Source organism: Papaver somniferum, chromosome 11, assembly GCF_003573695.1.
Source record: "Papaver somniferum cultivar HN1 chromosome 11, ASM357369v1, whole genome shotgun sequence".
Taxonomy (NCBI): Eukaryota; Viridiplantae; Streptophyta; class Magnoliopsida; order Ranunculales; family Papaveraceae; genus Papaver; species Papaver somniferum.
In genome coordinates this window covers 108,477,938-108,494,289 of record NC_039368.1, presented here as the reverse complement: position 1 = coordinate 108,494,289, position 16,352 = coordinate 108,477,938, and the positions used below count along the sequence as shown (strand labels likewise).

General features: G+C 36.2%; 1 protein-coding gene across 1 annotated transcript; it reads right to left on the bottom strand.

Moving 5' to 3' along the window:
- Positions 1 to 10,070: 10,070 nt before the first annotated feature.
- Positions 10,071 to 14,148, bottom strand: LOC113323064 (phosphatidylinositol:ceramide inositolphosphotransferase-like). Its single transcript, XM_026571310.1, has 11 exons — positions 13,597 to 14,148; positions 12,970 to 13,056; positions 12,815 to 12,883; positions 12,354 to 12,434; positions 12,038 to 12,109; positions 11,851 to 11,911; positions 11,657 to 11,759; positions 11,257 to 11,352; positions 11,122 to 11,168; positions 10,880 to 11,004; positions 10,071 to 10,789 (listed from the first exon to the last, which is right to left on the bottom strand). The coding sequence occupies exons 1-11, from the start codon at positions 13,717 to 13,719 to the stop codon at positions 10,709 to 10,711; spliced, it is 945 nt and encodes a 314-aa protein (XP_026427095.1). The 5' UTR covers positions 13,720 to 14,148; the 3' UTR covers positions 10,071 to 10,708.
- Positions 14,149 to 16,352: the final 2,204 nt, after the last annotated feature.

The window sequence follows — 16,352 nt, the reverse complement described above, 5'->3', positions numbered from 1 at the left end:
AAGAAAATAATATCATGCTTGTAATAATGGCAGATATAATTGAAATGATCTTTTGTCAAGGGGTTTCCAAATCCGTGGACATTACATGATAAAAGTTTCATGATCACAAAAAACAGAAAGTACCAGATGTGCAAAGGAAAATGCTAGAAGGAGGAAAAGAAAGCATAGCAGGGTGAAGGATAAAGACTGAGGGAATCAAGAGTTAATGACCAAACAAGGGTTTAGGTGAAAGATGAGGAAAGCAGGGATATTAATTAACAAGGAAGAGAACAAAGCAGGGATGCGCTCAACAACTGATTAGGCAAAAAAGAGAAAAAATTACTATCCAAAAAAAAAGGGGGGGGGGAAACAAGGTTGTAAAGAGTTAGAACAAAGTCACAGAAACTTCAAACAGAAAGGAGGTGAGGAAACAAATAAATATAAAGGTAAAAACAAGCATCCAAACAATATGGAAACAGAGATTACTATTAAAAACTACAGAATATACAGCTGATAAGCAAATCTTAAAAGAGAACTAAGAACATAAATAGATAAGCACAATTACAGATATAAGAACCTAGAAAACAGATTACTAAAGCAAATGAAACTATTTAACTAGCAGAAACCTAAAAAAAACACAAGATAGCAGACAGGGGAAAAAACAAGCAAAATAGAAGAGCCATAGGCTGTAATGAAGTCTGCACAACTTATCTCAAGGGTTTCTGCAATTTTGGGGTCATGGTATTCTCAATCCAAATTTACCACTTCCTTGCCCTTTTCTTTGGAGCCAGTTGGGCAGGGGGTGCAAGTGCACACCCTTGCAATGGGATGGCTCCGTCCCTGGGTACAAGTATCACACACATATATATATATATATGTGTGTGTGTTGTATAAATTAATAAAATCTTGCTTCAAAGATAAAATAAGATCTAATGTTTAACATAAGCTTTAATATAGGTAAAAAGCTAGTCTTCGCTTCAGCAGGTGTTGTCATCAATAACTTTAGGGTTGGTTTTGAGTCTCTTCAAATGTCTGTTTTATGACTATTCCATTATGCCATTGCAAAGCAGTTTTAGTTTCTTTCGCTTTTGATTCTTCGGCTATAGTGCTTGTATAGTCATTCAAAATTAGACCAACGCTAGAAGTAGTTATCGAGTTTAGTATAATTGATTTTAAGGACCGTAAAGTTCGTATTTTTGTCATAACATTCCGAAGGATTCATCATGCATTAGGTTATAGTATAAGGTTTGCATAAGGTTGTAATCAGGTTTACTAACATGCATCAAAACGTTTATGCCTTTCACAATGGTCTTTGTTTGTTTTAGAGTTATTTTGTCTTGTTTTCGAAGGACCATATTACATTTTGCTTTCCATACATACCAAGCAATTATGTTGCAGAAGTCAGTTTATCTCATTGCATATCCATTTCTATCTTGGCTATAAAACTAATTGTTTAACCGATCATGAAAATTATTGGTTCCATTTGCTACATACTTTATATAAAATTTGGATGCATCCCATACATGAGAGGTGAAGTTTCCCTTACGAAAGAGATTGATAAAATTCTTTTCTCTATCGTCGCATAAAGTACAAGTGGTATTATTTTTGGAACCATGATTTCAGCTCTCATAAGGAAGTGTGATGAGTGCACCATTTCATATGAAAGTGTTAACTAAATGTATTGTCTCCATATACTCCAATCTTTGTGTTTCACAATAAGTGAAACTGACATAATTATACAAAATTTTTTTTGCTAAGATTATACAAAGATTTAAAAGAGAAGTTATTTGTCGAGTTTAAGGTCCAACTATGTACATCTTCCTAGCATATAGCTTGTAGTTCTGTCATCTTGATATTATCAGTTGTAGGTTGATCAAAACAAATTTCAAGTTTGGTTTGATTCTAGGCTTCCCATCAGAGTAAACATGGGTAACCTTACTGAATTTTCATTTGCAATAGTATTGGCCTTCTTAAAGGAGGCGGAGTATCTGGTATCCAAAAATCATCCCAAAATTTTATCTTATTCCTTATTTACCCAAAACAATTCTTCATTATTTGTTGGACTCATGTTAGTATTTGTTCAGATTCAACAGTCTTTTTTCTCGGTGTAGTATTAGTATGAAAAATATCATAATTGGGGTAATATTTTTCATTCGAAATTGAGACCCATAAGGAAGTTGGATTTTTCTTAAGTTTCTATCAATCATTTGTAAGTTGAAGTTTTTATATTTAAAATTCCTAGTAATCCCTCGTTCAAAGGTTTACAAAATATTTTTTTTGGAGGGGAGATGGCTCAACAAAACCTATTTATTAAATACCTCAGTAATTGGGGGTTGAACGAATACAAAGAGGCATAGAATTAGCATTCCACCATGTATTTACATTCTCGTGCATTACACATTGACACAAAAGATGTGCCAAATTTTGTGCACCCTTAGGAACAGGCTGAAGTTTTTACATCCGCAAAAGAGGAAATATCATCTATAATTCTAAGATTACAAACCGTTTACTCCACGAAATATCAGTTACATCCCCTAGAACTACCAAAGTGACATTAATTGCATCCCCTTCAATAATGATTTTATCGAAATTAAACTTCTTACCCAGATCCATCCATAATTTACAAGCAATATATTCTGATAGTAAAGAGGAGGTAGTATCAAATGTTTTAGTACCCAACCTAGAAAACTTCCATTGTGATCACGCGCAATTTCCCTGCTGCTCCAGTATTTGGCACAAAATCTGCATCCACATTAATCTTTATGAACTGAGATTTAGGAGGAGACCAACAAAGATTTAGGGGAGATTAAGAAATAAAACCCCTTTCATTGGATTTTCCAGTCATACACGGATCAAAATCCTGTAATGCATTTTTAATGACCAAATACTCTGAGAAATTAACTCTAGAGAAAATCATGTCATTTCTCATTTTTCAGAGATTCCAAATAATGAACATCCTTTGTATAAACTTGTTATCTAAATTATATTTCATCCAATCTATTAAGAGGTGATGTAATCTATTTACAGGAAATAGATAATTTACTTTCATATTAGCTCTATCAAACACTGTTATTGACCTAGGAAAATCAGATAGTAAGTGAGCAATAAACTCTTACTCCTGGAAACAGAAAGCACAAGCAGTTTCAATACTAAAAACGAACCTGTGTATGTTCATTTTCACTGCAATGCCATTATGAATGAAAGAATTTCCGTATAAATATTTGAATCTTCGGAAGAAGGTTAGAGAAGGACCATAATCTCTTCCATGGGAAAATACTTAATTCTAAAGAAGATGAACATTATTTTTCAACAACCGATAACACGACTTTGTTGAAAACTTCCCTGAAGGGGTATATGACCAAGTTAATGTATACTCATATTCTTTTTCTGAACTTAAGTAAATTGAAGTGGTGTATTGAACTTCCTATGGAGGGGATAATTCATTAAGAAGGGGAAGACTCCGAGACCTTGAGTTGGGTGTCATCAAGTCAGAAACCTTATGGATTATTATTAGGCATAGATGAAGGACTGCAAATGAAATGTTCCATACTTTAATATAACCATGGATCATCCCAAATATGTATCTTCTTTCCATCATTTACTTACCAGAAAATTTTGTTTTCAAGAATTTGACTCACCTCTAATAAACTGCTCCAAGTAGCAGTATATTTTCAGGTTTTTCCATAGTCCAAAATGCGATATCCTAAATATATTTTGCACTTAAAAATTGAACCCACACTGCATCTTCATTTTCTAGGAATATCTAAGCGAGTTTATAGACGAGATCAATATTCATTAAATCCATGTTTCTTATTCCAGGACCTCCACATTCTTTTCGTAACTCCATTTTATTCCAGTTAATGAAACGAAGTTTTCGTTCGTCTGTTGTGTGCCCCCACCAGAAGCATCCTATAATTTTTTCAATTTCTTGTGTCACACTTTTAGCTAACAAACAGAAACCCATGAAGTATATGGGAATTGCAAAGAAAGTTGATTTACATAACATAGTCCTCCCTACATAATTGACAAAATGTACTCTCCGACCTGACTGTTTACGTGTAAACTTGTCTATGAGAAAGTCAAAACTGGAGATTTTGTAGTATACGGATAAATGCCAAAATATTTGTCCTCCACTGTCATTTCCCTTACACCCAAATCATGAATTGTAGCTTGTATTCTCAAAATGGAAATTCTTTCGCTAAAGTGTATTGAGGACTTGTCATAGTTAATTAGTTGTCCTGACATATCCGCATATTCCTTTAGCAGCTTCATTAAATTTATCACATTAGTTCTTGTATTTGCATTAAAAGAACAACTTATATGCAAACATAAAGTGTGTAATTGTGTGAGCCTGTCTACTGAGTTTATAACTTAGTAAAGGCACTAAATTTCATATTGATGCATGACTAAAGATAAAACCATGTGAGAATATTATAAACAATGTAGGACAGAGTGGACATCCTTGATAAATACCATTTCACTCCTGAAGAAACCTTGTGGAAAACCATTTAAGTTGATTCAGAAAGAAGCAGTTGAAATACATGTCATAATGAGAGAATGGGAAGCACCAGAAACCCCCATAACTCCTAACATATATTCCAAAAAAATCTCCAATTAACTATCTCATAAGCCTTGGCCATGTCCAATTTCCGTGCAAAGCGACCATTAGTAGCTCTAGAGTTATTCGTAGATTGTAGCAATTCCTTAACAATGTTGATGTTGCAAAGAATCTGATGAACTGACCAAAAAATAAATTCCTCCAAATAAGGTTTGAGTCTATTAGTAAGAATTTTTAATCACTATCTTGTATAATACGTTACCCAAAGATATTGGACGGAAATCAAAAGGTGTAGAAGGGTATTTAATCTTCAGGATCAATGTTGTATTATTGTGATTCAATAAATCGGGGAAGTAGCAGTTATAAATATCTTTTGTATTGATCTGAATACATCGTTACACACTCTAGACCAACACTTTTTGAACAAAAAAACAGTGAAAGCCTATCCCATCCCAGAGAAGTAAAAAAACTCATTTTATATACGACTTCCTAGATTTTTTTTCTATTGTTATAACTCTACACAAAGCCTCATTACCCAGAAACCAGAATGGGCTTGAATGAGAAGTGAGGTATCTCTGACATAGATGATTGTTGAAAAAAATATTGAAAGCGATGAACAAGTTCATGTGCAATCTCACCTTGGTCTGTTATCCAACTTTGATTACCAACCATTAAATGACTGATTGTGTTCTTTCGTTTTCCTTGCTGAACAGATATATAGATAAAAATGTCTCGTGTTCCAATCACCATATTTTGCCCATAATTGCTGCATACGTTGATCACAATACATAACTTCCATAATGAGTTAATCATTATGCTGAGATGTTACCATTTTTCCATGTTGTTGAAGGTCTCCACGACTGAATTCTTAGCGATTTGGATTTTAAAATGATGATCTTATGTTTGACACAACTTATTCTTCTGCCACTCTATTCTGTAAGGAAAGAACCTAGTTTCTTCAATTTAGATTGAATATATTCTTCTTCATCTACGGACTAGCATTCTCTTATTTTATCTAAAAACTCATTATAAGAAAGCCATAAAGCTCCAACTTTCTACAAATATTTGTGCAAGTATTCAAAAGAATTGGTGCATGATCACTTACGATTCTTGGTAGATGAAGAACAACTGCATTATGAAACGCTATGTACCATTCTGGATTAGCAAGAACTCTATCCAGACGCTGTCAAATCAAACCTTCCATGGCACGACTATTAGTCCAAGTATAAGAAGGACCATTATAACCCAAGTCTATGAGATGAATCTGTTGAATGAAGTTGTTTAAGTACAAAATATTTGAATTTAGAACATGCAGACCTCCAATTTTTCATTGTTATAACATATATCATTAAAGTCTCGTATGAAACACTTACATCCATTGAAGTTCTGGACATGTTGAGTCATGTTTTCCCAAAAACTTGTTCCATGAGTAGTAACAGGTGGACCATATACACGTAATATATATCATGGGTTTCTAGGGCCATTATGATTAAACATTACATGAATTAAGTTTGAAGACCGAGTAATAATATTAATTTGTATCTCCTCCTTCCAAAGTAACAATAACCAATCACTTCTTCCCACAGATGAGACAATGCAAGAATTATGGAAACCAAATTGATTCACTCTTTGTAAGGACATACTTTCCAACATTTTAGCTTCATAAAGAAATAAAATCGAAGGATTAGTACCTCCAAGGAATGACTTCAAAGCTCTAGTTGTTTGATCTATCTAAGATAACTATTCTGCTAGTTCTAAATCACGTCAATTAATCAAAAAATAAAATAACAATATGGTTTAGTTTCCCACCAACGATACTACTAAAAGCTTTCTAATTCGGTAAAAGACCTTAAACAAAAACAACGCAAAAAATGCTTCATCTAATTAACTACTCGTATCTCTTAACAAGTTAGCTTCTCACACAATCACTTAAGTTATGTGTTAACATATGAGTTTGTAAGAAGACAAAACTCCACTAATACCAAGGCATGAGTGGAAGACCGAGTATTACTAAACGACAAAGGTCACGTAGGAGATATTCATAGTGGTGGATTTGGCACCATATATATGGCCACGGGACAATTTTAGGTTTAATATACAGTATATTTTTATGTCACATTGGGCTATGAGACTTTTTTTAGCCTTTTTGGTCATGTGACACATCACGAGGTTGATTTTGAATAATAAAATAGATTTCGTATCACCGCTTTTCTTTAAGAAGATTTGGGGTCACTCGGGTAAGTTTAGAGATTTCATTATAAATATCGGGACGTGTGGTAAATTTAGTGTCGAAATGGCAGATTTGGTTTAGATACTAGGCGAGTTTTGCCTATTTTGAGTCGTATCGTATCTCAATATTTAGACCAAAATAAATTTTGAATTATAAGATCGATTTTGAGTCACAGGGCAAACTTACAATCAACAATGCCAATTACATGGTTTTTGGCAGAGGGGCCAAATCTTACTGTTTAAAGATAATTACGGTCACTAGGTTATAACTTCTCAAGGTGTTGGAAAATTCTGATGTATGTGCCAATGTAGAATTATGGGAACATATGTCGGGATATGGTGTATATTTTGGTTTCAGATAAATTTTGCACTACCACAACAGTTTTTGAGTTGAAATAATAGGTCAAAAAACAGAAATTTGGGCCATACTGCAGATAAGTGAACAACTATATGATAAATCTAATGGGCCATACTGCAGATAAGTGAACAACTAGATGACAAATCTAAGTGGAAATTGAACTAATGTCCCTTTTTTTGATGGGCTGAAAAATGTCCTTATCACACAATAATTCTATCCCTCTCCTTGTCCAAGCCCATCAGGGGTCCAATAAGGTTTTTATTTCTTCCAAATTTGCCATGTTATTGTTATCTATCATTCTACTTCTTCTTTTCTAATTAGAAGCGCCTCCATCTCCATCGCTTCTCCACCACCAGCAGCAGCATCTCCATCTCTCCACCACAACAGCATCTCCATCGTCACCATCTTCGTTTCATTCTTCTTTGTTTCTAATCCGTCGCTTCACCACCTTCACCATATTCTCCGCCGCTAAATCGTAACCTAAAATCAGATCGCTCCACCACCACCTCTGCAACTACGACCACCTTCTTCGTCGCTAACAGATTCCGGATTTAATCGAACTATCATCAACAGATGACACCTTCTTCTTCTTCTTCTTCTGAAATAGATTATGATGTTGATTTTCATGGGTTTCAAATGAATCTGAGGTTAATGAAGATCTGGATTCATTGTTGAAGATGAAGCTGATATGTTAGAGATCGAGAAAGAGATCTGAAGCCAGGCGAGAGTTAGATGGAGTAATCTAAATTCTGTTAATGGTTGAATTGAAATTGATTTAGCAGATGGCTGTGGTGTTTGCTGCTGTGGAGAGATTTTGGGCAAGCTTCAGTTACAGATGGGGATCTGTATTGAGTTAACAAGATCGATGGAGATGTGGAAATTGGAGATGGTGGTTATGATTGCAGATTTACAAGGGAAATGGGTATTCCATTTACAGTATTGTATTTGAAGTCTGAGATGAATTTAGGGTTCTTAAAGTTCTGGTTCGTTCTTGGGTTGAAATTCAGGTGGTACTGAGATGGATGGGAAGATTAACAAAAAGAGTTGTTGTTTCCTAAATGGGTTTGCTGGATTGAAGTTGCAACTGTTGCAGGCATGAAGCTACAGATGTTGTTGGAAGTGGTTGTAGTGATTGATTTGAGATGGGTATGAATTTGGGGTTTGTTTATGCTTGTGCTAAAACAACACAGAGCAGTTGAGGAAGAGAAGAGATTCAAGTATCTGTTACTGTGTATCATCGTGAAGCCATGGATTGCAGGCAAGGTTGGAATGGAGTCTGGTGCTTTTGGTGGATGATTGCAGGTGATGATAAGACTGCAAGAAGAAGCTACAAGAAGTGATGTTTGCGGCTGCAAGTTGAAATGGAATGAAGGCTGTTGGCTTGAGGAAATGATGGTGCTAACTGATGCAATGACTTGAGCTGAGTCTCTGGTGACAAGGCTATGAAATTGATTGAGTGGTTGCTACTGGTTGGTTGTAGATGAATGCTAGGGTACTTGGCAGTGGCTAGAAATTGCAGGTTGTGATACAATGGATGTATGGCTAAGTTCTAAGGACTCAGATGATGGATTGTGTGTGTTGAGTTATGTATGGAATTGCAGGGGTTAACTGGACGGAGTCTTAGGCTTGAGATGGTTGTGCTAGTGACAGTTAAGGCAATGGCTGTGTTGTTGCAGTTGGCATTGAAATAGCAATGTTACAGCTGAAGTGAAGCTCAAATGGTGGTGCTGAAATTACAAAAGAAGCAGCGTTGCAGGATTGGTGCAATTGAGTATGGATGAGGGATTGTAGCTGAATTGAAGTCCTAAAGCAGCTAAACTATGTTGCAGGTGACGTGTGATGATGCAATGGTTTTGGCAGTTGTGGTTTATGAAGAGGGTGCAACTACAAATGAGTTTACATAGATCAACTTCTATTGTTGATCCTTTTTTTTTTGGATCAACTACTGTTGTGATCCCTAAATTGGATCAGCATATGCTTTTGATCTTTTTTTTTTGGATCAACTACTGTTGTTGATACAAAATACCTAAACCAGTGGTGGCGGACTGGCGGTGATTGCGTTAGTGGTGGTGGTGGTGGCGGTGGTTGCTGTTATGGATTATTAGTGATGGTTGATGGTTTTGTTGGTGGATCTGAAACTGCAGCTAATGAAATGGTAGCATTTTTCCATCAACATGGATAAACATCCATTGTTGATCCAACTGCAATGGATAAACTTTTACTGTTGATCCAACTGAAAATGGATAAACACCCATTGTTGATCCAATTTAAATGGATAAACTACCGTTGTTGATACAAAATTATCTGAACCGATGGTGGCGGCGGTGATGGTGGCGGTGGTTGCTGTTATGGATTATTAATGGTGGTTGCTGTTATGGATTATTAATGGTGGTTGATGGTTTTGTTGGTGGATTTGAAACAGCAGCTAATGAAATGGTAGCATTTTTTCCATCAACATGGATAAACATCCATTGTTGATCCAACTGAAATGGATCAACTACTTTTGTTGATACAAAAATATCTGAACCAGCGGTGGTGGCGGTGGGTTGATCAACTACTGTTGTTGATCCCTAAATTGGATCAACATATGTTGTTGATCCCTTTTTTTTTCCGGATCAACTACTGTTGTTGATACAAAATACCTAAACCAGTGGTGGGTGGGTGGAGGCGGAGGAGGAGGTGGTGATTGCATCAGTGGTGGTGATTGTTAGTGGTGGTGGGTGGGTGGCGGCGGTGGTGGTGGCGGCGACGGACTGGCAGTGATTGCATCAGTGGTGGTGGTGGCGGCGACGGCGGACTAGTGGTGGCGCCAGTGGTGGCGCCAGTGGTGGTGGTGGTGGCGCCAGTGGTGGTGACGGACTGGTGGTGGTGCAATGGTGGTGGAGTGGTAGTGGAAGAAATTTGTTACATCCTGAAATAAAGAAAAATATACTATATACATGAGGGTATTAAAATAATCTAATATTAAATGGATAAGATTATTAAAAGTATAAGGATATATTTGTAGGGAGTTAAAAGTATGAACATATAATTAATATACCCCCAAATCTAATGGGTACAACTACGTACAGTTGCAGCTTGGGCATCAGCCGTTGCTCCGATCCCCACCCCACCCCCAACGCAGTGAACCTTGCCATAAACCCTGCTCCTCCCCATGATTTAGGTTTGCGCAAGAGGTTGAGACTCGAGAGTCATTTGGAGACCTTCCTGTAGAAGTCTTTCCACTCTACTTTGCGTACTGGGAACTCAAAACCCCGTGACATAAATCACTCACTATGTGCACTATCCTAATTTCAGACAAACTTCCGTCGGTTGCTTAACAAATCGAAAGCTGTAAAATCGATTTTGATACTACATAAATTTCAAATAATCCAATATCACCCCAAACACGAACAGAAAAACTTTTAACTAAATTCTGAATAATCTTCTTTGATTGAAGTTGGCAGTTGAAGCACCTGAGATATATCAAGCTATCTCTACAATTAATAGATTGGTGAATCTCTAGTAACCTTCTTTGATCAACTTCAATCAAAACTCTTGTGAATTTTAATTTTACTCTCATCGGCACCTACAGTCGTATCCTTCTATGTACCATTCATTTCCTTATCTGAATGGACCGTGTTTAAATCTTCTAGAATTTTCCCATTCAATTGTGTTCTTGGTCTCTGAAAATAGAACAAACAAAAATCTTGAAGTGTCACTAACAGCGATAAAACAAGTGCAGCATACTAGGATATAACTGCTTCCTTTCATACCCTATCTGTTGAATCAGAATTCCCGTTTAACAATTTGAGGTGCTCTTCTTTCGTTCTACTCTCTTTATCTTTGGTGCTTAGTGGCAGCAATTGTGACGATGGTCCATTTGTTCTGTCCGGAAGTTCTGTGTGCAGAGGTGGAGAAGATAACTATCATTTTCCATGATATACGCAAAAAAGGGACTCAAATAACTGAACCTATACAGAAGCAGGTCTATATAATAATCACATTATATGCTAACCTGGCAACTTCTTATCTATAAAGAATACAACCAAGTTTACTGTGTACCTGCATGTGAGAATCAAAAGAGATCAGTTAAAACATAAAAGAGTCCGGTCATTAGGAACTCTGACAGAGATGAAAAGTCATAGTATACCATGCAACAACGACATCAACACTGTAATGCTTGCGAGAAGCGACAATGAGGAAGCTCTGAACAACAGCAATCGACCAAGCAAGCTGCTTGATAATCCTACACGTTCCAACCCCAACAACAATTAATAGAGAAAACACACATGTCCCAACCCCAACAACAATTAATAGAGAAAACACACATGTCCCACTCGAATTACAAGGCTTCATTGGATGAAGAACAAGTTAACAGATCAGTTTGTGGACATAGCACCAGCAGGGTAGTGCGTCTTTTAAAATATGACCCACCTAAGACCCCATTGCCCTCTTGATATTTAGTGAAAGTAAAAGCTAAAATAAGCAAAGATATTCAAGACTGCAAAAATTTATCAGTTTCATCCTATAAAAGATGAAATATTTAGTACCTTTTCGTGCCATACTTCTGATAAGTAAGTACAAAAACGAGGGTAAAGATCATGTGAGATGAAAATATCAAATCTCCACATCCATAAATCACACCCTTCGGAACTGCTCATTAATAAATAAAAAACTAGAGTTAGTGATTAATTTCATTTTTTCCGAATGTAAGGCAAGCAAATGTTAAAAAAAACTAACTCACAGTTAATTAGAAGCACTTCCACAACATTTTTTGGACGAGGCAGAGTTGCAAGTGGTGAACCCTGAAACAAAGAAGTAAAATGGCACCCAATTTTAGAACCAGTAGCTCACACTTGACCCCAAAATAAACAAAAATAAAAAATACAGGAACGTGGTATAAAGCAGGCTGCAGATTCACCATCACCTACCTCACGGCAATGATAGTTTGGACCAGGAAGCTGCGTAGAATAAAATGTCACGATCCGGAGCGCTTGAGAACCCTGAGAGGAACCAACCAAGCATATGGTAAATATTTGACTGGTGTTGGAGATAAAAATTAACCAGAATTAACTTAAAGTATGCGATGTGAAAAGCCAACTGAACAAATGGGTTCAGCATCTTCCTAAAATGGAAAGCAAGCTTTTGGCTTCTAGAATAACCAGTGATTCAGTGAAAACTCAAAGGAGTACTCATGATAATAAGAAGCAAAATCAGGCAAAGATACATTATATAATCTTCACTTACAACCAAAAATGCCAACACTCTGCGCCATATCAGAACTGTGTAGATTTTTTTGCTCTGAAATATAAAAGGGTGAAAAGTCCACTGCAACAAAGTAAACATTCAATTAGTGACGTGTCTTGGAACTCTGAAGTCTAAACCATGGTAACCACAAATTCATAGAAAACAATATCATAAGAAGAAAGAAAAGGTTTTCTCTAAGTTATATACTGGGGCCAAAATGAAAATGAAATAGCATCTCCATAATGCCAAGGCAAGTAACTTGACCAACTAAGCCTGTCTTACAAAGAATACTGCATCCTACCAGTCACACTAGAATTATATGAATCATGATTACAAACTGAACATCATTTCCATTGCAGCAAAAGCTGCTGCACATCGAGGACTTATTGAGTTTTCAACATAAACACATTAATCAACCATTTAAAGACTACATAATCTAGTGATTGGCTGAAGAACCTCACCAATACGAAGGAGAAAAAAACAAAGGAGAATACGGTCTCACTGATATAAGCTTTGTCACGCCCGAGCTCCTAAAACAACAACATAAATGTAAGAATGAAAATCATTCTTCCAGTTTGTAAATGCACTCAAAGAGAAGAGGACGTGGGATACACACCGGAAGAAACATGAATCCCATATCCTGAAGCGTTGGTCCTGGTCGATGTAAATAATGAACTCCTCGGGCTGCCAAACCATGAATATACTGAAGAAGAAAAAACACGTGAATAACACAACCCCCGGCCAGAAAAATCAAATATACAACCAAATAATAAAACAAAACTTAGTATACAACTTCAATGTTTCAGAGTTTAACAAAAGAGAAGCTTCATATCGGTTGACACCATAACTCAAAAAACAAAAACTTCTCTCGATCACAGAAAATCAGAAAGCTTCATCCTAAAGGAGAGAACGTGCAAATGAACAGATCTCTTAAATTTAAAGTTAGACTGAAAAAGAAAGCAACTTTTTCGTAGTTTTTTCCTGGTTTTCTTCAAAGGCAATTTGACAATGAAGAGTGAACTATGAATGAAAATCAACCAAACCCCATGTAAAAAAACTATCTTCTCTTTACCCAAATATTTCAAATCGTTTCCATATCCCAACATTGACTATCAAAAAAAAAAAAAAAAAAAACTTAGAAATTTGAGATGCCCCAACTCCAAAATCCACAACCTGGAGATCTCTGTAATCATAAAACAAGGTACTACAGAAAACCCTAAGTTCATTGAAAGGGGGTGGTTACCTGACAAATTAATCCTGCAAGTAAAAGCTTCCATTTTTCTGCAAGTAGATGAATTTCTATAAAAGTCTCTGTACAAATCCTTCGCCATAACTTCGAAGACTCGCGAGCAATGTAAAACGTCATAATTTATTGATGTTTCTGTAGAAAAATTCCATACTAATTCATGATACCCATCAAGTGTTTGACAATATTCCCCACCCAGACAAATCGTTTTTCCTTTCAAAATTTTCAAATCTTTACTTTGACCACTCCTCTAAACCGATTATTATCCCTAACCTCGGATATGCCGTTGCCTTTCAATGGATGCAGATTCGTAATATGAAATCCCTTTTCTCTTCTCCTCTCTAAATAATTTCTTGTTTCTCTTCTTCTTCTTTTTCTTTTTCTTATGGTTCTGGATTCTCTCTCTAGGACGCGGGTTGAACACGGATCGACGACGACAGTTGAGAGAGAGAAGAAAACAAGAAGGGAACTAAAAATCAAACAAAAGGAAAAGAAGAGGAAACGAAGAAGTGTGGGGGTGTGGGGGCGGGCAGCCAGGCACAAATACTAACTGCTTGTTTTCTTTTTACTTGATTTTTCCCCTTTCTCAAAATTTAGGTTATTTAATTTTAATTAGAAAAACAAATATTCCGTTTGATGTCTGGCCAGCTAGGCTCATAAGTGCCAGACACCAAGTAGCGAACTGATGCTTCAAAAAAAAAAACATAATGCCAAGTAACAGTGCATCATGTTGGACGCCTGCTACAGAGGTCGGACATCAATCTTAGACGGTTTAGAGGTTCCAAGTTCAACTGTTCAGTAACTTCAGTTACATGACTCAAATTCTAAGGACGTGGATCGTGGTTAATCATATAAGGGATATGTTTGAAGCTCTTTTCATTAATTAACTCATATCAATCAGCTCTATTAAGATTCTGCCATACAGCCTTGTTCTGTGGCACAAAAGTGAACTCTTGTAGATAATCAGTCCAATCACCATGTCTAAAGAAAGCTTTTCTTTGAATGTTGATGTGCTTCGAAGAGTCATGATCGGAAAAGATTACGAACTTGTTATGAACTAGATAATGATGCCAATATTTCAAAGCGTGAATTATTGCATAGAATTCCACATAATAGGTATTATGTTTAATCTTAGCATCATTCAACCTTTCAATGAAATAAGCGATTGGTTGTCTTTGCTGATTCGAAACAGCTCAAATCTCCACGTTTTGTGTGTCACAGTGTAATTCAAACGGCTTGCTAAAATCAGGTAGCACTAACAGCGGGCAACAATTAACTTTATTTTGACATCTTCAAAGGCTTCATCGGCTTCTTCAGACCATGAAAATTTTCCTACTTTCATCTTTCATGCATTCAGTGATAGGTTCCATAATGGTACTGAAATGGGGGATAAAATGTTGGTACAAAGAAGCAAACTATGGAAACTCCTTACCTCGTGCAAAGTAGTGGGTTTGGTTCGAATTCTCACAGCTTCAACCTTAGATACTTTAATCCCATCCTTGGTCACCACATAACCGAAAAATAAAACCTGATCCGTTATGAAGGAACACTTCTTGATGGCTGCAAATAGTTTTTCCTGCATAGCACAAAAAGAAATTTTCAAAGATGTTGGACGTGCAAGTCCATATTAGCACAGTAAACAAGAGTATATCAAAGTAAACAACCACAAAAGTACAGATAAAATGTCTCAATACTTAATTCATGGTATGCATGAATGCACTTGGTGCGTTAGTTAATCCGAATAACATAAAAAGCCGCTTATATAAACCATCTTAAGTTTTAAAAACAGTCTTCCACTCATCAATTTGACGAATCTTATCTGATGGTATCTGTTTTTCAAGTCAAACTTGTTGAATACCTTCTCTTCACTCAACTGATCTAACAAGCCATCCAACCTTGGAACAGGAAAACGACATTTAATTGTGATTTTGTTGATAGCACGACTGTCAATACACATCATCCACGTATTATCTTTCTCCGGGTTCAACAAGGCATGTACTGCACATTGACTAAGACTCGTCAGATTAATCCCTTATGTAATAACGCTTTAACTTGGCGATGGAGTTCTTCATACTATTTAGGACTGATTCTGTAATGCGCTGTATTTGGCAAGTGTGATCCATGAACTAGATCAATGCGATGTTGAATATCTAGGAACAGTGGTAACTCATCAGTCAAATTCATTAGAAAAACATCCATAAAATCTTCAATTAAACGTTAAGCTGCACTGGAAATACTACTTTCAACGTGTTCTTATTTGTCAATCAACACATACAATTCACTTGCATCTTCTATCTCATCTTCAAACTGCTTAAATGATAATAGATTGGTAGCTTATATGGTAAATGGTTTAGGAACAATCTCTTTGCTGGGTACAATTATTATATGGACATCGTCCCATAAAAAAATTTATAGGTATTCTTATAACAATTATGACTAGTTTTTCTGTTAAACTTCCATGGAAGACCCAAAAACAAGTGACAAGCATTAATACTAGTAATATCACACCAGACTTTTTCTTTATATTTGTTACTAATTGAAAAGAAAATCAAGCGCTTACTTTTACCTTGTTCCATTTCTTAAGCTAGGAAAGCTTGTAAGGATGTAGATGTGCCTTGGTTTACAGTTTGAACCTTTTCACAATCTCTTCAGCAATCAGATTGTCGCAACTATCAGGATCAATAACTAGATAACATACCTTTCCTTTTATCATACAAGTTGACTGGAATATATGGGTGCGCAACCATATGTCG

Bases quoted from the DNA above. Each gene is read 5' to 3' on its own strand.
- LOC113323064 (XM_026571310.1), bottom strand. From the start codon at position 13,719: ATGACGTTTTACATTGCTCGCGAGTCTTCGAAGTTATGGCGAAGGATT. The intron at 13,057-13,596 runs GTAACCACCCCC...TTTCTTCTTCAG, and splicing joins TTGCAGGATTAATTTGTCAG to TATATTCATGGTTTGGCAGC. The intron at 11,169-11,256 runs GTATACTATGAC...TCTCACATGCAG, and splicing joins GTTGATGTCGTTGTTGCATG to GTACACAGTAAACTTGGTTG.